The sequence below is a fragment of the Canis aureus genome, chromosome 24, assembly GCF_053574225.1.
Source record: "Canis aureus isolate CA01 chromosome 24, VMU_Caureus_v.1.0, whole genome shotgun sequence".
Taxonomy (NCBI): domain Eukaryota; kingdom Metazoa; phylum Chordata; class Mammalia; order Carnivora; family Canidae; genus Canis; species Canis aureus.
In genome coordinates, this window is record NC_135634.1 from 21547400 (window position 1) to 21571266 (window position 23867).

The 23867-nt window shown below is 36.6% G+C and overlaps 1 protein-coding gene across 4 annotated transcripts in view; it reads left to right on the top strand.

Annotated features, from left to right (window-relative positions):
* Positions 1-23867, top strand: part of CLCN3 (chloride voltage-gated channel 3) — an 87886-nt gene that overhangs the window by 2851 nt on the left and 61168 nt on the right. For 2 of the 4 annotated variants that reach the window (XM_077868540.1, XM_077868542.1), the window contains exon 2: positions 9505-9680. The exons of 1 other annotated variant lie outside the window; for it this stretch is intronic. In XM_077868540.1, the coding sequence (XP_077724666.1) occupies positions 9521-9680 (160 nt within the window). In that variant the 5' untranslated portion in view covers positions 9505-9520. Of the gene's footprint in view, positions 1-9504; positions 9681-23867 lie in introns of those variants that run through there. One more of the 4 variants, XM_077868544.1, reaches the window with a different exon arrangement.

Genomic DNA, 23867 nt, shown 5'->3' on the forward strand with positions numbered 1-23867 from the left:
TAGAGGGTTATTCATTTAATACTTTAAAAAAAAAGATTTTATTTATTCATGACAGACACAGAGAGAGGCAGAGACACAGGCAGAGGGAGAAGAAGCCCCCCTGCGGGGAGCCCGACACAAGACTCATCCCGGTCCCCAGGATCACACTCCTGGCCGAGGGCGGCGCTAAACCACTGGGCCACCAGGGCTGCCCATTTAATACTTTTTTTTTTTTTTTTTTTTTTTTATTCATGATAGACACAGAGAGAGAGAGGCAGAGACACAGGCAGAGGGAGAAGCAGGCTCCATGCACCAGGAGCCTGACGTGGGATTCGATCCTGAGTCTCCAGGATCGTGCCCTGGGCCAAAGGCAGGCGCCAAACCGCTGCGCCACCCAGGGATCCCTAATACTTTTTTTTGAAGAAAAATGTCAGCACAGCAATTTGTACATGCAGCTAACTTAATAATAGAGATAAAATATCAAGTAATACTGCTTTTGGGAGAAATCAGTTTCATTATGGTCATATCTTGTATGTGGTGACAATTTGTACAGAATAAATTCTTTCTTGCTACTGTGATATTCTGACCTCAGTCTCATGATGTTGTAGGGGGCAGAGGGCTCATTCTTTGGTAAAATACATTTGAAAAGCTTTTCATAACTTTAATTCATGAAATTAGTGTTTACTACAGGTTTTCTCGAGAGCTTTTCCAATGCTGTAGCCTTTACAATTCTAGAATGGGGTATGCTCTATTACCCAAGCATATTTGACCATGAAACTTTTTACTGGACTTGTATTTTGTGCACATACTCATCTTCAAATATTTTTGTTGCCTTCTTGGCTCCAAAACTTGTTTCATGTCGGTAGTCTTGCTTCAGTTAACTTCTCTGATCTCTGCCCCATAAAATCCCACTTACCTTTTAAGGTCAAACTCTGGTGTGTCTCTCTTCCAGAGAAGGCTTCTCACCATCAGTCACCCTGGGATGAGAACTCTTTTTTTCTGAGCTCTTAGAGAACACTACTGGTGTGTTCTGTGACATTTCTGACGTATTGCTTTTTAGTGTGGCTGTACATTACCCTATAGGAAAGTATTACATCTCTTTTGAGGACAGTAATGAAGTTTATGCTGAACTTTACTGAAAGCTATAAGGCCTATGCAAATATGATGCCATTAATTGGTAAAACTTGTGTGTAGGGGCATCTGGCTGGCTCAGTCAGTAGAGCATGCAATGACTCCTGCACTCAGGGTTGTGAGTTTGAGCCCTGCATTGGGTGTAAAGATTACTTGAAAAAATAAAGCTTTAAAAAATAAAAATTGTGTTTATATTTTTTACAGTTTCTAATACATTAGTAGCTATTCTGTAAACATAAGTTAATGAATGAGTGGTTATATTGAAATTCAGTGTCATGTTTTGATTGTTAATCAGTACTTAGCAATACTGTTAGAATATTTATGTGAGATGCTAAAAGTATTAATATGAAAAATGCTCCTTACAAAAGGCTAGCTTGGTCATCATTTTACTTTTCTGCCATCACTGCTCATGAAACTTTTGTCCATCTTTCTAGTTGCTAATATTTGGGATTTTTCTGTTTTCACTGAGATTATGCCTTTTTTTCTATTTAGCTTACTAGCCAGCCAGATAGCTGACTGATACACCTTTGAAACTTAGCCATGGTCCTTAGCCTTACCTCTTTTTTTAAAAAAATTATTCATTCATGAGAGACACAGAGAGAGGCAGAGACATAGAAAGAGGGAGAAGCAGGCTCCATGAAGAGAGCCCGATGCAGGACTCGATCCCGGGACTCCAGGATCACGCCCTGAGTCGAAGGCAGATGCTCAATTGCTGAGCCACCCAGGTGTCCTCCTACCTACTCTTCTTTATGAAAGAGGCAAAACTTTGTTGGGAGCTATGGAAAATTGGTGTACCTACAGGCTATGTGAGTCGCTTAGCCACAGATTCACAAGGTGTTCCTCTTTCTGCTTCCTACCTCCCAGTTCTGGTGTTTGGGTGCTGGATTGGTGTACTGAATGAAGGTAACCATTCCTTTCATCGTAGTCTGGCCCAATAGGAAAAAATCCTGGATGTGTAATTCTGTAGTTGGAAAGAACACTCTGATCTTAAGTCCCATAAGATGTAGGAGACTGAAATTTGTTTCTTCCAACTGTTTTGAATCAATTTAGTCAAGTCAGAAACCTAGCAGATATTTTAGATTTCTTCTTCATTGTTCCTCACAGTTTATTAGTTACCATGTCTTCTTAAATACTTCTCAAAATTCATTTTACTCCATATTTTGATCTCTTAGGTTAATTATGCCTTCGGTATCTCATATTTAGGATTGTTCAAGGTTCTGCTGGAATTACGATCACCTAACTCCCCTTTCAGTCTCTTGCTCTTCTATGTTCCATACTGCTGCTACTGTTGGCCTGTTAAAATTCATATTTGGCCATGTGGTTGGTCTTAAAAACTCTTAATGATTTCTTCAATGTATAAATGAGTGAATAAGTTCCTTAGCATAATGGATCAGCTCCTAACTTTCTGATCTGGCCTGTGCCCACCTCTCCAGATACTCTCCAGTTCCTTATCTCTTAATTAAGCTGCCCAAGCAGGTTTTGTTATTATGTTGCTATGTTTTTGCATGTACTTTTTTTGGTCTATATTGACTTTTCACCTCAGAGTTAGCCCAGTTCACTCATCCTAATCCTTCAATACTCAGCTTAAACATTCCCTTTATTAAATGTTCACAGACTTTTCTAGCTGGCATGCTTATTCCTTTTCATTGTTATCAAATACCTGTGTATACCTCTCCTGTGATAAACTTCTATCATACTGTGGTTATTTGTATGTCTTTTACCTTCACTGCTTTGATAATAGGGACCGTATTTTACTTATTATCACAGTACCTGGCTTTATGCCTGGTACATGATGGGGACTGAGGAAATGGTTGTCAAATAAATTAATAAGGGATTCCAAAAACTCATTTTGGCTATGAGATTATGATACTGTAAGCTGAGATAGGGAGTGTAGGAGGACAAGCAAATTTGGGGCAAATATTGATTCAGCTTCTGTCTTGTTGAATTCGAGCTTGCATATAGCATGTGAGTAGTGATGGGCCATTCGTTTGTAATGCATTTGTTATTTATTCATAGTAGAAATAAAAATTGACCCTGCAAGATTTTGTAGATGTAGATAAGATTATAAAATTTATATGGCAAGGCAAAGACACTAGAATAGGTAAAGCAATTTTGAAAAATGAGAGTAAAGTGTGACAATTTTTTTTTTAAAGATTTTATATATTTGTTCATGAGAGACACAGAGAGAGGCAGAGATATAGGTAGAGGGAGAAGCAGGTTTCATGCAGGGAGCCCGATGTGGGACTTGATCCCGGGAGTCCGGGATCACGCCCTGAGCCAAAGGCAGGTGTTCAACCACTGAGCCACCCAGGCATCCCTAAAGTGTGACAAATTTATCCAATTTCAAGGCTTATTTCATAGCTAGAGTAATCAAGACTGCATGGTATTACTGTAGGTATAGACAAATAGATCAGTGGAACAGAATATAGAACTCTCAACTATACACACACAAATATGCCCAATTAATTTTTGACAAAGGCCAAAAAAAAAAAAAAGTACAAAAACAAGCAAATCAGTGAGAGAAAGATACCCTTTTTCTGCTATGGTGCTAGAACAATTGGGCATCCACACATTAAAAAAAAAAAAAAAAAAAGACTTCAACCTGTATCTTTTTTTTAAGATTTTATTTATTTATTTATTTATTTATTTATTTATTTATTTATTTATTTATTTATTTATTCAAGAGAGACACAGAGAGAGGCAGAGACCTAGGCAGAGGGAGAAACAGGCTCCATGCAAGAAGCTTGATTTGGGATTCGATCCCGGGACTCAGGATCATGCCCTGAGCCAAAGGCAGACACTCAACTGCTGAGCCAACCAGGCGTCCCTGGGAAGTAGATTTTTTAGATGACAAAGCATAATCCATAAAGGAAAAGTTGATAAATTGAACTTCATCAAAATTAAATATTTTTGTTCCATGATGGACCCTATCAAAAAGAGGAAAGTCAGGGGTATCTGGCTGGTTCAGTTGGGGGAGCATGAAACTCTTGATCACGAGATTGTGAGTTTGAGCCCCATGTTGGGTATAAAGATTACTTTAAAAAAAAAAAACTACAGAGTGGGAAAAAATATTTGCAAACAACATATCTGACAAAGGACTAGCATCTAGAATATGTATTCTAAAGTATAAAACTTAGCAGTAAAAAAGCTATCCAGTTAGAAAATGGGCAAAATATATGAATAGTCATTTCACTGAAGAGGATAGGCAGATAGCAATAAGCACATAAAAAGATGTTCAACATGATTAGCCATTAGGGAAATGCAAATGAAAACTACAATGAGCTATCACTACACACCTATCAGAATGACTAAAATAAAAAATGTTGATGAGGTGACTGGATGGGTCAGTCAGATAAGCGTCTTTCTTGGGGTCAGGTCATGATCCCAGGATACTAGGATCAAGCCCTGAGTTGAACTCCCTGTTCAGTGGGGAGTCTTTCTCTTTCTCCCTTTGCTCTCTCCACCCCACCTCATGCTGCCTCTTGCACATTCTCTCTCTCTCTTTCTCAAATATTTTTTAAATATTTAAATATTAACAGGAAGTACTGGTATGTGAAGAGACTGGATCACTAATATATTTATTGTTAGTAGGAATGTAAAACTGGCAGTTCCTTAAAAAACTAAACATACCATATGACCCAGTTATTGCACTCTTCGACCTTTTTTTTTTTTTTTTTTTAAGATTTTATTTATTAGAGATAGAGAGAGAGAGAGGCAGAGACACAGGCAGAGGGAGAAGCAGGCTCCATGCAGGGAGCCCGACGTGGGACTCGATCCTGGGTCTCCAGGATCCCGCCCTGGACCAAAGGCGGTGCCAAACCGCTAAGCCACCTGGGCTGCCCAGCACTCTTCGACTTCTGTCTCAGAGAAATGAAGACTTAAGTTCACACAAAAGCCTGTGGGCATGCAGCGTGATTCATAATACCCAAAACCTAGAAAAGAGCCATATATTCTTCATTGGGTGAATGGTTAAACCATGGTACATCCAGACCGTGAACTATTACTCGACAATATAAAGGGAAGAACTATTGATACATACAATAACATGAGCAAACATCCAGAGAATTATGCAGAGTGCAAAGAGCTCATCCCAAAAAGTAACATACTGTATGATTCCATTTATATAACATACTCGAAATGGCAAAATTCTAAGAATAGAAAATAGATTATGAGTTGCCAGGGGTTAAAGAGAGGGTGGTGGTGGGGCTGGAAGAAATAGGTGTGGCTATAAAAGGGTAACATGAGGGATTATTGTGGTGATAGACATGTTCTGTATATTGACTGTACTATCTGTGTCAGTATTTGGATTATGATATTGTTCTGTAGTTTTGCAGAATATCACCATTGGTGGAAACTGAGTAAAGGGTACACAGGATATCTGTATGATGTACTACAACTGCGTGTGAAATCCTAATTACTTCTAAAAGTTGAATAAAAATATTGAACACCTAATATGTGCCAGGTAATGTGCTAATGACCATCAAATATGCAATATTGAACAAAAATTGACACTGTGCCAGATCTTGTGATACACATCATAGTTGGGAAGACGTTAAGTAAATGCATAAATAAGTGTAGTGTTACAACTGTAGTGAGTGATACAAGGAAAGATCTAAGAACTAACAATGAAAATTTGACCTAGTCAGGAGAGATTTGCCCAGGTAATGAGTAGGTCAGAGAGGCTTTCTTTACTAGTTCCATGACTTTGGGCAAGTTATTTAAACTCTGCGCCTCAGTTTCCTCATCTGTTAAATGCATATGGTAGTAGTATGTAAGCTTTAGGATTGTGATTGTATTTAATCCATCTATAAACGAGTTAATTTGTGTCAAAGTTGATGATATCAAACATATAGTAAACTCTGTTAAAGCATTTGTTAAATAAATAGACAATTCATGTGAGAGCTGAAGAATATGAAGGAAGTTAGTTGGATGGAGAGGAGAGGGTATGTTCCACGCTGAGAAACTATGAGACAGGAAACAGCCTTATAGGACTGAGAGGAAGACCAGTGAGTCTAGAGTACTGCAAGTACACACTTCAAAGCTAAGCAGAGGGCTAGGCTGCAGAGGGTCTTGCCTGTTAAGGTAAGTGAGACGTGATTAGGACCTTAATCCATGGAGTGGGGAGAGATTGCTGATGAGGCTTTCTTTTAAAAGACGGTGCTGGCTGCAGTATGAAGATCAGATTAGATAGAGGGTGTCAAGTTGATTGTATATAGATCATTTAGGAATTTATTGCAGTAGCCTAGGCTTTATCCCTGGAGATTTTCATAGGTTATTTCTAATAAATAACCTTTGCAGGCTACTGTGTGTTTAATGTTTTGAAATGATTTCAAATATATTTTTGACAATTGAAAAGATGACTAGTATTTTCATTTTTTTAATATGCAAAATATCAGCTGCCATATTATGGTTTAAATAGCCTTTTGTGAACAAGCCTGGGAATAGAATTTAGAATTTAAAAAGATTTATCACTGGCATCTAGAGTTCTTCTGTGCATTTCCTTTATGCTCCCATAGAATTTTGAATATTGTGTAGCAGTGCTGTTCAGTGCAATGTTTTTGCTGCACCTGTGAGCCACATGTAATTTAAAATTTTGTAGCCATATTAAAAAGATAAAAAGAAAACATTAATTTACTTAATATATCTAAAATATTATTTCAACATAGAATCAACATAAAATTATTAGAATATTTGACTTTTTTTTTTTTTTTTTTTTTTTTTGTATTGAGCCTTAGGAAATCTGATAGGTATTTTACCTTTGAGCACATCTAAATTTGGACTGGCCATGTTCCAAGGCTAGTGAGAGTGATCGGTGTACAGCCCTATAGGTTCCTAGGTTAATAAGAAAAATATAGTTTTTAAATTATCAAATTTATAGAAATAATAACCCATGCAGGCCTGAGTTTAATAAACTTTTGAAACAGAATTGGTTGCTCTTGTTATAAAGATGTCAAGTCTAGATGTCTCAGAGGTATTGGTGAAATTAATTTTTTTTTAAGAGAGGAGAGGGAGGGAGGCGGGCAGATGTGGGGGAGGAACAGAGAGACTCTTAAGCAGGCTCCACACCCATCTCTATCCCTGAGATCATGACCTGAGCCAAAAATCAGGAGTTGGATGCTTAATTGGCTGAGCTATCCGAGTGCCCCCAAAATAAGTTTTCAAAACATTTTGAAAGAGTTAAGTTGTCAGTTATCATTGTTTTTGAGAAACTTTGAGGGATACATGGAGAAGATATCTGGAACTTGCTGATTGAGGTCCCAGTAGACGGACATTTGTAATTATTTTAATTTCTTAGTGATACATAGCTTCCAACTAATGTTCATTGATGTATATTATCACGTGTCTTAAGCCCTTCTAGTCTGATCATGAGGTAAAGAAGTGAAGAATAGAATGTTTGTGTTCTCTCCAAGATCTTAGCATACATGCTTTGATACAGCAAAATTAAAATGATTCTTGGAATTTTTCACGCTTATTTTTTTAAAAGGATTTTGGCTATTTACTCAATGGCCACAGTATTTTATTTGATTGCCTCTATAGACACTGCAAAGTTCTTAGCATGAATGGTTATTTTCGTACTATTCTAACATTTACCTTAAATATAAAACACTTGCTTTATTAGTATATTCTAACAAATCTCTAGTAAGTTATACTAGGCTGTCTTTGGTAGAGGTAACCATAAAACTAATGAAGTTGTAAAGCAGTGAATATATGTTTTTCTTTGTAATCCATGACTGAATAACAATTTGATGTTTTGACATTTACTATTATGTTATGTACTAGTCACTATACCAGATGCTGAGAATAGACATGTTTTCAAGGAGTACACAAACCTTCACCTTCTGTAAAGAAGTCTGTAAGTTAGGAAATTTGTATAATCTGGTAAAAAGAGTTTTTGGCAATATTTTATTTTTTCTAAAAGTGTAAAATCTTTACAAATAATTTTGATTGTTATAGCTCTTTGAGGTTATTTTTCCCTGTGCAAAAGGACAGTTTACTGAGGACAGGAGATTGTCTTAAAACACTTAAAGTCTTCAGTGTAAGAATTCACCACTAGAATTGGAGTATGCTTATTGCTATTATCTTTTATTTTTATATGTACTTATTACATATTATTCTCGTCTTACAAGGCTTACTCGTTTGACTGCTTTTATGACTGTATCTTTCAAGTCCCACACGTGAACCTTTCAAGTCTATTGCTAATATCTTGAACTCTCATTTATTTAATTTATTATTTTTTTAAGATTTTATTTATTTATTCATGAGAGGCACAGAGAGAGAGAGAGGCAGAGACACAGGCAGAGTGAGAAGCAGGCTCCATGCAGGGAGCCCGACATGGGACTTGATCCCGGGACCCCAGGATCAGGCCCTGGGCCAAACCAAGGCAGGCACTAAACCATTGAGCCACCCAGGGATCCCCTCTCATTTAGTTTAGATATTGAGCAAGTAGGTAGATGTATTTAAAAAAAAAAAAAAAAACTAGGAGTATTATTGTTTTTAAAGCATAGAGAGTAAGAACAATGAAAACAAGCATTTTTGGTATTATCTGCTTTGAAAAAATGAAAATTGTTACTTATATTTTCAGTGTCTGATATTTGACTATGAACTCTGAAAATTTTAATTTTAAAATAAAAAGAATGAAATTAATATTAAAAAAATTTTTAATTATAGCATTTTAAAAATTAGTACTTGCATCTGATAAAATACACAAAAGAGACAAAAAGTCTCCCTTTTGGACTTGGTACTTCAGCCATTTTGTTCCTTTCTCCTGTAGGCAACTTGAGAATCCCTCCAGATACAGTCTGTATGTACACAAGCAATTAATTATACATTGTATTTTTTCCTCTCCCCACAACTCCTCTGTTTTTTTCCTGGTAAAAACCCCCCACATATATTGTAGAATATCTTAAACACATCTTTGTACTTCTTTTTAAGATTGATTGATCGATTTGAGAGAGTACAAATGTGTGCAAGTTGGGGGAAGGGCATAGGGAGGAGGAGAGGGAGGGAGAATCCCAAGCCGACTGCTGCTGTGCATGGAGCCCAATGCCCACTTGATCTCACAATTCATGAGATCATGGCCTGAGCCAAAATCATTAACTGACTGAGCCACCCAGGCGCCCTACTTCTTTGTACTTTAACTTAACCATTGATCTTGCAGATTGTTTTATACTACTACCTGAAGAAATTCTTCATTCTTATTTGTAGCTGCATAGTAAGAATAGAATGATTAAGTCATCCTCAAAGACATAGAGTTAGCTTTTGTTACAGTGTATGACCTTAGTATTTTTGTATATTGAAATCAGAAGTTTCTTTTTGTCATGTTAAACGAGGTGATTTTTATTAGATGTTGGGAAAATGTTAAAACCATTTTTCCTTTTTTTTTTTTTTTTCCAGATAATCAGACAGCTAAATGGAGTCTGAGCAGCTGTTCCATAGAGGGTACTATAGAAACAGCTACAATAGTATAACAAGTGCAAGTAGTGATGAGGAGCTTTTAGATGGAGCAGGTGTTATTATGGACTTTCAAACTTCTGAAGATGACAATTTGTTAGATGGTGACACAGCAGTTGGTAAGTTTGGCATTACAGCTTTTAATATTTGTAGTAATTAATGACTACTAATTATATATTATTGAGGTTTTTGGGTAACTACTTATTTTTGAATTGAGTTGATTCATATAACATAAATAGCCATTTTAAGATACTCAGTTCAGTGGCATTTAGCACATTCACAATGCAGCTACCACTTTTCTCTAGTTCCAAAACATTTTCATTACCCCAAAAGAAAATCTTAAATATGGATTTAAGATGGGATATGGGATCTTATTTCAATATGGGAAATCTTAAAATTTTAAATATAACATAATATGGAGATGTATGACGGTAATTGGGATCCTCAGAGAAATAGAACCTAATATCCATACATAAATATCCAGAAAGAGATTTATTATGAAACATTGCCTCACATGTTTGTGGAGGCTGAGTCCCCCAATCTGTCATCTGCAAATTAGAAGCTCAGGAAAGCTGGTGTTGTAGTTCTAGTCCAAACACAGAGGCTGAGAACCAGGATAGCCAGTGGTGTGAGTCTCAAGGCCCTGGATCCAGAAGTGCTGATGTCTGAAGGCAGAAGAGGATAGATGTCCCATGTCCAACAAAAAGCGATTTCACTCTTCCTCTCTGCCTTTGGGACTGTTCAGATCCTGAACTAACTGGATGATACCCACTTGCCATTGTTTAGGGTACCGTTTTTAAGTCTACTGAATCAAATGCTAATCTCTTCTGGAATCTGGAATCTTCTGGAATCTCACAGACACACATAAATAATATTTGACCAGCTATCTGGGCATTCCTTAGGTCCAGTGAAAATAACATATAAAATTAACCATCCTAACAATCATCAGATTATATGTGCGGAAATTCTACAAAGTGAAGACATCTGTATAATTATCCTTAATTGAAAAATGAAACATTACATGATCCTTCAGAATTCTTTTTTGTTCCCTCTTCCAGTTTCAAAGGTAACTATTATTATTTCGACTTCTATTGATTAGTTTACAGGTATTTATATAATGGAATTACACTATGTATACTCTTTTGTGTCTGGTGCCATTTACATTTTAAGATTCATCTGTGTTGCTTTCTATTTAATTTATTTTCATTGCTAAATAGTATCTCATTGCGTCAATATGTTGCAGTTTCTCTGTTCTATTCATCATATATTGTTGGTTGACATTTAGGTTTCTATTCTTTCAAATTTTGGCTACCAGTAATAATGCTGTTATGAATTTTCATGCACCTGTATTTTAGTGCATATTATATATACAATTCTGTGAGGTTTATACCTTGGAATGGAATTCTTAGGTGATAGGGTATGTGGATCTCAGTAGTACTAGCTCTTATTAAAGATAGTTCCAAAATAGTTATAGCATGTTCATTCTACTAGCAGCGTGTGAAATTTCTAGTTCTGTCACATCTTCACCAATATTGGTTTTTCAGTTTTAAAAATTTTGGCTATTCTAGTATGGGTGCAGTCTTCTTACATTTTTTTTTTTTTGTCTTCTTACATTTTGATTTTATTTTACATTTGTCTGAAGGCTTATGAATTTAAATGCTTTCTTGCCTGTTTATTAACTTTTTAGATTGATTTTTTAGAATTGCCTTTTCAGTCTTTTTACCTATTTTATGAGTTATTTATGCATTCTGATTAAGAGTCCTTTGTCAGGGATCCCTGGGTGGCGCAGCGGTTTGGTGCCTGCCTTTGGCCCAGGGCGCGATCCTGGAGACCCGGGATCAAATCCCACATCGGGCTCCAGGTGCATGGAGCCTGCTTCTCCCTCTGCCTGTGTCTCTGCCTCTCTCTCTCTCTCTCTCTCTGTGACTATCATAAATAAATAAAAATTAAAAAAAAAAAAGTCCTTTGTCAGATACCTGTATTACAGATGTCTTCTCTCACTCTGGTATGCCTTTTCACATTCTTAATGGAATCTTTTGATGAAGATGCCATCAATTCTAATGAAATCCAGTTAATTTTTTCCTTTATTTTTGTCTTTTTTGTGTTCTGTTTAAGATCTCCTGCCATACCTCAGGACCATGAAGAAATTTGCTGATTTTTTTTCTAGAAGTTTTGTGTGTGTGTGTGTCTTTCACATTTAGATTTATAATCTACCTTGCAAATAATTTTTATATGTGATGTAAGTTAAAGATTTAGACTCCGTTTCTTTCCCCATATGGATAACTAGTTGATTCAGCACCATTTATTAAAAAACCTTCCATTCTCCGGTGTACTGCAGTGGTACCTTTATCATCTATCAAATGGATATATTTCTTTAGGCCTGTTTTTGGACTTTCTGCTCTGTTGTACTGAAATATTTCTTTCTCCATTTGCCAAAACCTAGCATATATATGAGTTTTGTTTTTCACATTGGTCTTTTATTGACTTGTAAACCATGTAGTCCATTTATATTTAATGTAATCACTGATATATTTGAGTTCGGATCTGTTTTTGTATTTGCTTTCCGTTTATCATAGCTGTTCTTTTTCTCTATTTCTTTTTCTTTCTTTTTTTTTTTTTTTAAGATTTATTCATGAGTGACAGAGAGAGAGAGAAAGAGAGGGAGAGATAAAGAGAGGCAGAGACACAGGCAGAGGGAGAAGCAGGCTCCATGCAGGGAGCCTGACGTGGGACTTGATCCCGGGGCTCCAGGATCACACCCTGGGCTGCAGGCAGTGCTAAACCACTGCACCACCAGGGCTGCCCTTTTTCTCTATTTCTATTCTTTGCAGTACTTTGTTAGACACGGTCTTATATTTTGTTTGCTGCATTACTCTAGAGATTGTAGCATACACTGTTGACTTTTAGTTCTATAAATTAGTACTTTAACCACTTCATGGAAAATGTAAGGACCTCAGGATATTTTCCCTCATTTGATCCCCCTCCAACTTTTGGTGCTGCTGTTGTCTGTTTTAATTCTGTGTATATTTTAAATTTCACAAGATATTATTGTTTTATGTCAGTGTCTATTTAGATTTTATTTTAGAGAGAGAGTATATGCACAAAAGCAGCAGGAGGGACTGAGAGAGAGGGAGAAGCAGATTCCCCACTGAGCAGGGAGGCCAACATGTCCCCATCCTAGGATCCTGGGATCAAGACTTGAGCCAAAGGCAGACACCCTACTGACTGACCCAGCCAGGCGCCCCTGTCAGTATCTATTTTGATTTAGTTGTATCTTTACATTTTGTATTGCTCTTCATCCTTTACTGCATTTTCATGTTTTTGCCTGGGTTAATTATCTTTCTGCCTGAACAACTCTCATTAATTTTCATTTTGTTACTGACTGCTAGCAATAAGTTCATTCAGTGTTTGTAAAAACTTTTGTTTCCTCCTTACTTTTATAGGGATATATTTGCAGATATATGTGTCCAGATCTATGGTCATTTCCTTTGAACACTTTAAAGATATAATTCTGGTGTCATTTGCTTTCTGTTATTTCTTTTGAGAAGTCAGCTATCAGTTGTATCTTTTTCCCTTTTGGCTGCTTTTAAGAATTTTTTCTTTGTTTTTGATTTTCAGAAAATCAGGGTTGCTAAGTGTAGTTTTCTTTGTATTTATCCTGGTTAGGGTTATTAGAGCCTCTGAATTGTGACTTGATTTTTCTTTTTCTTTTTTTTTTTTTTTTTAAATCTTTGGATAATTTTGACCAGTGTATCCTCACATATTGTTTCTGCCATTCCCTCTCCCCTCTCCTTTTAGGACTCCAATTACATGCATAAAATCTTTTCCCTGAGATTCTTGTGTTTCTTATGCTTTTCTCTGTATTATCTTTTTTCTTCTCATTTGGATGTTTCAGTTCATTTGGGTAAATATCAAGGAATGTAATAGCTGGATCATATATGGTAAGAGTATGTTTAGTTTTGTAAAAAAACTGCCAAATTATTTCTTAAAGTGGTTGTACCATTTCCCTTCCCACCAACAGTGAATGAGAGAGATCCTGTTGCTCCACGTACATGTCACACTTGGTGTTGTCAATAGTTTGGATTTTAGCTGTTGCAACAGGTGTGTAATGGTATCTCATTGTTTTCATCAAGTTTTGAATTTCAGATATTTCTCAGCCATTGAATTTCCATTTGATTAATTTCCTATAAATTTCTGTACTCTGGGAGAAATTCTGTTTTTTTTTTTTTTAACATATTAATCACTTGTTTAAAGTCCATACCTGAATATTATTCTACACAAATATTGGGTCTGTATCTGTTGCATATTTTTTCTCTTGTTTTCCAGCCTTTCGGCTCTGACATCAGGTATGCTTTGTAATTTTTGATTAATACTGGGCATTGTATACAAAAAATTATAGATGCTATGGATGATGGTATCTTCATTCACCATGGTGTATTTAATTTTTTTCTTGGTGGACGGGTAGTGGATGAGCAAATTGCATTAAATATCCTATTAACAACGATCAAGAGAATCTGAAGCATAGTTTCAGACTTTCTAAGCATTAGTCTATATTTTGACTTACTTTATTCTTAGGGCATAGCCCTTCAGGATTTTAGTAGAAAGCTGTGTGTTTACTAAGACTCCTCTTTGGGACGCCTGGGTGGCTCTGTGGTTTGGCGCCTGCCTTCGGCCCAGGGTGTAATCCTGAAGACCCGGGATCGAGTCCCACATCTGGCTCCCTGCATGGAGCCTGCTTCTCCCTCTACCTGTGTCTCTGCCTCTCTCTCTCTCTCTCTCTCTCTCTCTGTCTCTCATGAATAAATAAAATCTAAAAAAAAATAAAAAAGAAAATCAGGTGAAATTTGATAGTACACCCATTTTTCTGTGTTTTAAGTAGCTTCTTGGCCCTTTATGTGGGATATAGGATTAACTCAAGGAAGTAAAAACACCTTATTTGCATCTTTGCACACTGACATCAAGGTTTGATGATGTCTTTATTTGTGGTTTTCAATAGGAAAGAGTACCAATTAGGAAGGAAGGGGCAAGGGTACAAAAAAGGATATTTTTGTTGATCTTTTTCTTATCAAAGAAGATACTTTTCCTCGTACCCTATCAGTAAACTTCTTATATCATTGGCTAGAATTGGGTCACATGCCCATACCTAGACCGATCACCGATGTAGAGGAATGGGATTACTTACTGGTTAGAACAATCATAATTTGTTCCTTGGAATTGGGCACATTACCAACCAAACAAAATTAAAATTCTGTTAGCAAGGAAGAAATTGGAATACTGTAAAGTAAGCAACTATTGGTGTTTTCCATATAGATTCTGTCCTCAAAGTTAGTCTAGTTGAAGGTGTAAGATGTGGATCCACAGTTGACAGTAACTATATAAGTGTGAAATTGGGTGGTACAGATTTTAGATGTTACACTTCGATGAAAAAGGATATTATTTTAATATCTCTTCAGAACTGCAAAGAGTGGTCTGGAAGGGAAGATAATATATGAAGTCCCAGCCATAGGAAAACGTAATTATGTTGTGAGACAGTGAATGTTTTTTTGTAAGGTATTGGTACCCTTTTTTTTTTTTTTTTTTTGGCATAGCTCATGTAGTCCTGTTAACAGTGATTGGAAGCAGAACATCCTAGAAGAAATGGGCGCCTTAGATTAGATCTACTCTCATGGATAGGACAGATGTCAGAGGGGAAGAGCTTGTTTCTGTCTCTGCTCAATATCTGGGGAGCATGGAAGTAGACAGTAGGATAAGCAGTTGGGTATTAGATATTCTTTCATGAATCAGTATCTTTTTAGTATACAAAAAAATGAGTTAATCACTGGGAAGTACTGAGAGTGTTTTGGCACATGTGTTGGTTGAAAATCTGTTAGGTTTAGTGGCTTTTAAGGTGTAGACTTGAATTTACATCTTGGCCCTGCCAATTACTCCCTCTGCAAGTCATTTAGCCCCTCTATGCCTTTGTTTTTTCCTCATTAAAGGGAAGTAGTAGTCTCTAAATGATTGCTCTGAGAATTAAGGATGTGTAGAGACCTTAATACGTAAATAATGTATGTGGAATCTTTAGCATAGTGATTAACTCCTGGTAAGGACTCAGTGTATCATAGCTGTTTCTTTTTCTTCTGTGTTCCTTTCCTTTTGGATATGTTGTACTCTATCTTCTGGCTGTGATACAAAATATTTTCCCTAGACACCTAACCTCCACTTTTCATTAAGAGGCCTTCTGGTGGCTTCTATTCAGTCTTAGGCTTTGTTAGGTTCTTCAATTTCCTAAAGAAAACTGGCTGAATATAAATAAATAGTTCTATTATAATTCCAAAAGATAATTCTAAAACCACCGCTGATGAGAGTCTAATATATAACAGACCTTGGCAAAAATAAAAAATAAAAATAACTTAAAAATAAATACACATACTAATGACTTCTGAATCCTTCTATATAATCTGTCTATCCAAGATACTCTAATGGAGTATCTTGCCAGAATATCATAAATAATTGGCTCTAGTATATACTAATGATGCCCCCAGAAGCAATGGGGCCCAGCACATACCTTGATTTTTAGACTTCTGACTTCTAGAACTGTAAGAGAATAAATTTGTATTGTTACCACAAAGTTTGTGGTAATTTGTTACATTACTGTTAGGAAACTGATACAAATACACCATTCAAATAATAATAGTGTCTTATGAAAAGTTTCAACCTTATAAATCCCCTGAAAAAGACCTTGGGGATTTCCAGGGGTCTATAGAACACACTTGACTAATAAGCCAGTTACAAAATGCATATTTGGTAACTGAATAAGGAGACTTGTATTATAAGCTACAAGAGTAGAAGGGCTTATATTAAAAGGGCAAAATCTTTATATGTAATGTGATATAATTTTCTTAAAATATATATGTGTCCACATAACTTTAGATAAATAATGATTTTTCTCTTGGTGATGGAATTTGAGTGCTTTTAATTTTCTTCACGCTTTGTAGTGTTTTCCAAATTGTCACCAGTTTGGCTGCAGATCTATAAAACTGAGCTGAAAGTTACAAGTCATTATAACGTATATTTGTCAATGTAGAAGGATATAATATATTTCTTTAATAGCTTTCTGGCTTGCTTTATAACTTTTAAATATTTAATCACATGGCAAATGGGTCTTCCTTTTTATTCTTACTCTGGGCAAGAATGTAAATGTTAGGGTTGGGCTTGTGCCCAGCTGCCATATCTCCAGGTCTTTGTACATGTTTCCTTTGCCCATATGCCAATTATTACCTGTACTTTACTTCTCAAGTTAGACCTCACTCCCTCTAGAAGGCCTTACCAGGCTTTTTGGAGTAGGGTCCCCTCCTATGTAGTAAATTGTATTGCTTTTACTGTGTTTGTTTTCTGACTTTATTTGTCTTTTTCTTTATAGCTTGCCCTCCTAGATTAAATTGCACTTTCTTTCCGTATAATTATACCAGTAAATCTTCTTGGCTTGTATGTCATTTATTTTTGATGTCTTCTTAGTTTTGTTTAGAGCTGATCCATTATGATTATGATTATGTATCTTAACCTTTGATGAGCAATCTTATTTCCCTTATTTGTGCCCTTTGGGGAGGACAGAATATTAGTATATCATGGACAGCCATATATGTTTATTTTATTTATTTATTTATTTTTAAGATTTTATTTATGCATGATAGACAGAGAGAGAGAGAGGCAGAGACACAGGCAGAGGGAGAAGCAGGCTCCATGCCGGGATCCCGACGTGGGACTCGATCCCAGGACTCCAGGATTGCACCCTGGGCCGAAGGCAGGCACTAAACCGCCAAGCCACCCAGGGATCCCCCCCTATGCTGTTTATTTTATCCCTCTTCTCACAATGCCTAATATATTGGCATGCATATAACAGAAGCTCGTTAAAAGGTTGCTGTTTTGTAAAAAAAAAAACTAACATTTGCCAATCATCTGGAATTATTCTTAGGAGTATTTTTTCCTTTTTATTTATTGAACCAATAATGGCTATTTAGAGAAAAATTGTGGTTTAACTGGATACCCAGGAAGCCTGCAGTGGGACGTTCAGTGAAGTAGCAGGAACTATGCATATACTCATATTGTTATAGCTGTATTGCACAGGGACCCAGCACACTGGTGGTGTTGTCTGAGAAAAAGAAAGCACAGGATGGCTGTAACAGTATCTGGCTCCTTGATGTTACTGATTGTCATCAGTTCTTTTTTTTTTTTTTTTTTAATTTATTTGTTTATTTGAGAGAAAGAGAGGGAGAGCAAGCAGGGGGCAGTAGCGGAGGGAGAAAGAGAAGGAGAAGCCACCTCCATGCTGAGCAGTGAGCCTGATGTGGGACTCAGTCCCAGGACGTTGGGATCATGACCTGAGCTGAAGGCAGACACTGAACCAACTGAGCCACCCAAGTGCCCCTGCCATCACTTCTGTTTCTGTTTTCTCATCTGAAAAATGGATGCAAAATATCTATTCTATGCACCCTACTCAGTTCAGTTTTGGAAATTAAAAAGTATAGTAAAAGGAATGGTGGAAGTGTTGCTGTTATGTATCAGAGTCCTTTGTGGCAAGTTTGGCTTGGGTACTTAAAGTTTAAACTTAATTACACTTTGTACACCTTTCAGATTACATCATGACATTCAGATAGATTACCCTGGATTCATAAAAATCTTAAACGGTTAACTCCAGGACTTAATAATGGATTGACTTGGAGAGATGCTGATTCTAAAATTGGACAGGGAATATATAAGAAGAGCCCAGATTATGTGTAGTACCAGAAGTAAGGAGGTGTCAAAAAACAGAAGGATGAGGGATTGTGCAAGGAACACAGGAACTAACCTGAAAGTGCTCCAAACGGCTCAAACTGGAATGATTTGAGCAACAAAATAAATAGTGCACAATTATTGTATTGTGACCAAAGTGTAAAATAAATATAAATGAGCATGTATATGTGATGTAAATGATATAAATTGATATAAATGGAGGAAAAGAGACAAGTTTCCCTTTTAGAAGAATTCTAAATGATTTATGTAAATATTCTCCCCTCATGGAGGAGGAGCTTATTTCCTACTTCCTTCTCCCTTAAGGGTGGGCTAGACAATAGTGACTTACCTCCAAAGAATAGAGTAAGAAAAGAAGGGGAAAATAGTTACTTTGCATGGTGAAACCTGGCAAACACTGTTAGAACCAAGTAATGAAGGTTAATGTCATCAGTGATGTCATATGGATATTACATACACCTAAAATGTGACAGGAAGGGCCCTTTACCTTTGTGTTCTTTTCGAAGACCCATAATTCCACTCTAACCACGAGAGAAACAATAGACAAACCTGGACTAGGACCAGGGGCAGGCGGGGGGGCTTGTTTTGCAGGATACTTAACCAGTCAAGATCATGAAAAATAAGGAAAGACTGAGAAATTGTCGTAGGCCAGAGGAGTTTAGGGAGACATGTTAAGTAAGTACATTGTGGTATCCTGGATTGAAACCTGGAATAGGGGATCCCTGGGTGGCGCAGCGGTTTAGCGCCTGCCTTTGGTCCAGGGCGCGATCCTGGAGACCCGGGATCGAGTCCCACGTCGGGCTCCCGGTGCATGGAGCCTGCTTCTCCCTCTGCCTGTGTCTCTGCCTCTCTTCCCCCTCACTGTGTGCCAATCATAAATAAATAAAAATTAAAAAAAATAAAAAAGAAACCTGGAATAGAAAGAGAAAACTGGTAAAATTTAGATGAGGTCTGGAGTTTACTTAATAGTAATGTACCACTGTCAGTTTCTTAGTTTAGACAAATGTACCATGGAAATACAAGATGTTAATAGTTGAGGAAATGGAGTGGGAGATATATAGGACCTCTTTCTACTGTCTCTGCAACTTTTTGTAAATCTAAAATTAGTCCAAAATAAAGTTTAAAAAAAAAATGAGATGGGAAGAGTTAACTTTTAAATAATAAAAGCAAAGTCTGTTTATTGTAGGAAATGTGAATGATAAAAATATAAGGTAGTAAATGAAAATCTTTCTTAATCCTACTACCTATAGATTACTGGTAATTTTGGTATTTTTTTTCAAGACTCAATTCTATGCATATTCCATTCAGCAAATAACTATTAGGCTCCTTTTGGGCTAGACACCATGTTCAGTGGTTGGTGATTGAATTGTTGGTAAGGTAAAAAGTCTGAATGCTGCTGAGATAGTTGGAGTTGGTTGCTTTCTGTGAATAAGAATAACAGAGTTTTTTGATAACAACTGCAGGTAGAGAACATTAATAAAGTAAACCAGGAGTAGGTTTTAAGTAAATATAGTATCCTTGTATGTAGATTTATAGGCAAAAAGAAATTACTTAGTGTAAAGTTGTGGTAGGATTTAGAAATCCAAGAAATGTATTCTGAGTTAGGATGATCTGACTTTGCTACAGTGTTTTAAAGGTTATATTTGTGTATGTTGTCTTACTGTTTTATCTGGCATGTAGAGATAACATTGATGGCGTTGTTCTAGTAATGAGGCACTTGCTCTAAATTTGAATTTGGGGCAGCCCCGGTGGCCCTGCGGTTTAGCGCCGTCTTCGGCCCAGGGTGTGATCCTGGAGACCCAGGATCGAGTCCCATGTCGGGCTCCCTGCATGAAGCCTGCTTCTCCCTCTGCCTGTGTCTCTGCCTCTTTCTCTGTGTGTCTGTCATAAACAAACAAACAAACAAACAAACAAATAAATAAATCTATCTTTAAAAAAATAAATTTGAATTTGACAGGGCACATGGGTGGCTCAGTAGCTTGCCTTTCTCTTGATTTTGGCTCAGGTCATGTTCTCAGGATCATGGGTGGCTCAGTCAGTTAAGTGTCCAACTGTTGGTTTTGGGTCAGGTCATTATCCCAGGGTTTTTGGGCTGTGCGCTCAGTGGGGATTCTATCTCTTTCTCTGCCCCCCAGCACATACACACGTTTATGCTCTCTTTCTCTCTAAAATAATAAATAATCTTTTTAAAAAGTCATTAGAAAGAAATGAGCTTAGTTTTGATTGTAATATATAGAACCTTGATTGTAATATATAGAACCTGATTATTTATACCTCAAATATCACCTATAGTTATTGTCATTAATTTATAAAAAAATTATTTTTTTAAAAGTCCACAGAAAGTGAACTGAAATTAAGTTAAGGAGTAATTGCTATATGTATGTATTCTACATCTCTCACCATAATGTCTTGAAGTAATAAATTAACATTTCTCCTATGCATGCAGAACATAACCTATGAACTGTTCTTGGGAGAATTGAGAAAATATGGTTAAATCATCTTTTGTGTTGTGGTTCCCATTAAGAATTCTACTTGAGGGCAGCCCCGGTGGCACAGTGGTTTTGCGCCACCTGCAGCCCAGGGTGTGATCCTGGAGACCCGGGATCGAGTCCCACATCAGGCTCCTTGCATGGAGCCTGCTTCTCCCTCTGCCTGTGTCTCTGCCCCCCTCTCTCTCTCTGTGTTTCTCATGAATAAATAAATAAATAAATAAATAAATAAATAAATAAATCTTAAAAAAAAAGAATTCTACTTGAAAAAACTTTCAGGAGTTATGTGCTAAGCCTATAAAATCCTACACTGATGTAAATACATAAAATCATGGGGAGTCTATGGATCTGTTTAAACATTTCCAAAATACTGTCATTTAGAGGAAATTCCTTGGAAGAAACTGTGCTTAGGACAAAGAAGAGTTAACGTAGAAATTTACAAACTCGTTTTCTGTTAACTGATTGATACTGTAAATAAGATTAAACTAGAGTGGTTTAGGGTAGGGAAGCAAAAAATAATAAATCCACATTAGATGTTAATAGAATTAAAGATAGAATAAATTTCTAACTCAAAGACTTGAATTGCGAAATTCAATTTCACATATCAGAAAAATGCATAAAGCATAATTATACCGCTTAATGAGTTATCACAGAGCAGGCACTTTTGCAGCACAACCAGGTTAAGAAAATAAAGCATTGGGACGCCTGGGTGGCTCAGTCAGTTGAGCATCTGACTCTTGGTTTCAGCTCAGGTTATGATCTCTTGGATCATGAGATTGAGGCTGCCTGGACCTCAGGGAGGGGGAGGCTGCTTGAAAGATTCTTTCCCTCTGCCCCTCATCACCTTCATGTACATGCACATGCTCTCTCTCTCTTTAAAATAAGTAAGTCTATTAAAAAAAAAAAAAAAAGAAATCATTACCATACTTCAGAAGCCTCCTCCATGTACCTTAACAATCACAATTCTTTTCCTTTCCCTAGAGGTAAATACAATTTTCTCTTTGTCTAGTTTTTTGTTGTTGTTTTTGCTTTACTTTATGACTCAATGAGCTAAGTATATATCCTTAAAATTATAATTTAGCACTTTTGGAATGTTTTGGCAGTTTTGGAAAATTACAGATTATTACATAAATGGAATTATATGGTATGTATTTCTTGCTTGCATTTATGCAATGTAGTTTTCAAGAATCTTTTGTATTGCAGGCAGTAGGTATTTGTTGCCATGTTGCTCTAGATTGTATTATTCTTTTTTATGAATATACCACAGTTTACCTGTTTATTTTAATACTGATGGATCTTTGAATTATCAGCAGTTTTTGGCAATTATGGGCAGAATTTAATATTTTGCATTTGCTCTGGTGGATACATGCATAAATTTCATCTGGCGTGAACTGTTGGAGCATAAGTTATGTTTTCTGTAGTGGTGTTCCAGTTCACACTTGGGTGAGCTATGTACAAGAACTTCCTTTGCCCCACATTCACCAACCTCTTGATATTGTTACACTTTTATTTTTTATTTATTTATTATTTTTTTAAAGATTTTATTTGTTTATTCATGAGAGACACAGGGACGAGGGGGAGCAGAGACATATGCAGAGGGAGAAGCAGGCTCCATGCAGGGAGCCTGATGTGGGATTCGATCCGGGGAAGGCAGGCACTAAATCGTCCACCTGGGCGTCCCTGTTGTCACACTTTTAATTTTGTCCATCTGTTGTCTATGTAATGGATTCAGATTGTGGTTTTAATTTGCATTTCCTTGGTCGCCAAGGAGGTTGAACATTTTTTCATGCTAATTGGCCATTTAAAAACTTTTTTGAAGTAGCTATTTAAGTCATTTTCTTGTTTTTCTATTGATGCACCTGAGAAATTTGTAAAGATTCTTTATTTTCCTTTTTTTTTTTAAAGATTTTATTTATTTATTCATGATAGTCACAGAGAGAGAGAGAGGCAGAGACACAAGCAGAGGGAGAAGCAGGCTCCATGCACCGGGAGCTCGATGTGGGATTCGATCCTGGGTCTCCAGGATCGCGCCCTGGGCCAAAGGCAGGCGCCAAACCGCTGCGCCACCCAGGGATCCCAAGATTCTTTATTTTCTATATACAAGCTTTTTGTTGGTCATGTTATAAATATTTTCTGTTCTGTCGGTGCTGTTTCATTTTCTGCTATAGTCTATTTGAGCTGCTATAACAAAAATACTATAGACTGGATGGTGGCTTAAACAACAAACACAGTTTTCAGTTTTATATATTGCTCATAGATTATTTCTTACAGTTTTGGAGGCTGGGAAGTCTAATAACAAGACACTTTCAGACTCAGTGTCTGGTGAGGAGGAGTTGCTTCCAATTTGCAGTCTGCCATCTTTTTGGTGTGTCCTTGAGGGAACTTTATAAGGGCACCAATTCCATTCCTGACCATGACCTAATCATCTCCCAAAGGTCCCACATCAAAATACCATCACATCGGGGATTAACTTTCAACATAAAAATTTGGTGGGATACAAGCAAACATTCAGTCTGTAGCATTCTCCTAATGGACAAATTATGAACAAATATTCTTACTTGTAATGTGGTCCTCTGTGTTAATCTTGCTTTATGGCTAATGCTTTTTGCGTCTTAAGAAAAGTTTCCCTACCCTGAGATCATGGGTGTATTTTCCTGTATTATTTTGTATGAGTTTTATTTGCATTTCACATTTAGGTCTATAATTACCTAAGTGGTGTATGTGTATGTGAATGGATTAGGGTGTATTTAATTTTTTTTTTTTTTTTTCATTTACACAGCCGGTTCTAATGCCAGTTACTAACAAAATCTTTTTTTTTTTTTTTGGAGCAAAATCATTTTTTACTCATTCTTCTCCAGTGCAACATCTGCTATATATCAAGGCTCATATATAGGAGGGTCTATTTCTTGACTATTCTGTGTGATTGGTTTGTTTGTTTACGTAGCTGTATGCCAAAAGCATTCATTCTGTTTATAATGTTACTGTGATTAAAACAGTCTTAGTATCTGGTAAAGTAAGTTCTTTCACTTTATCTTTAAGATTATCTTG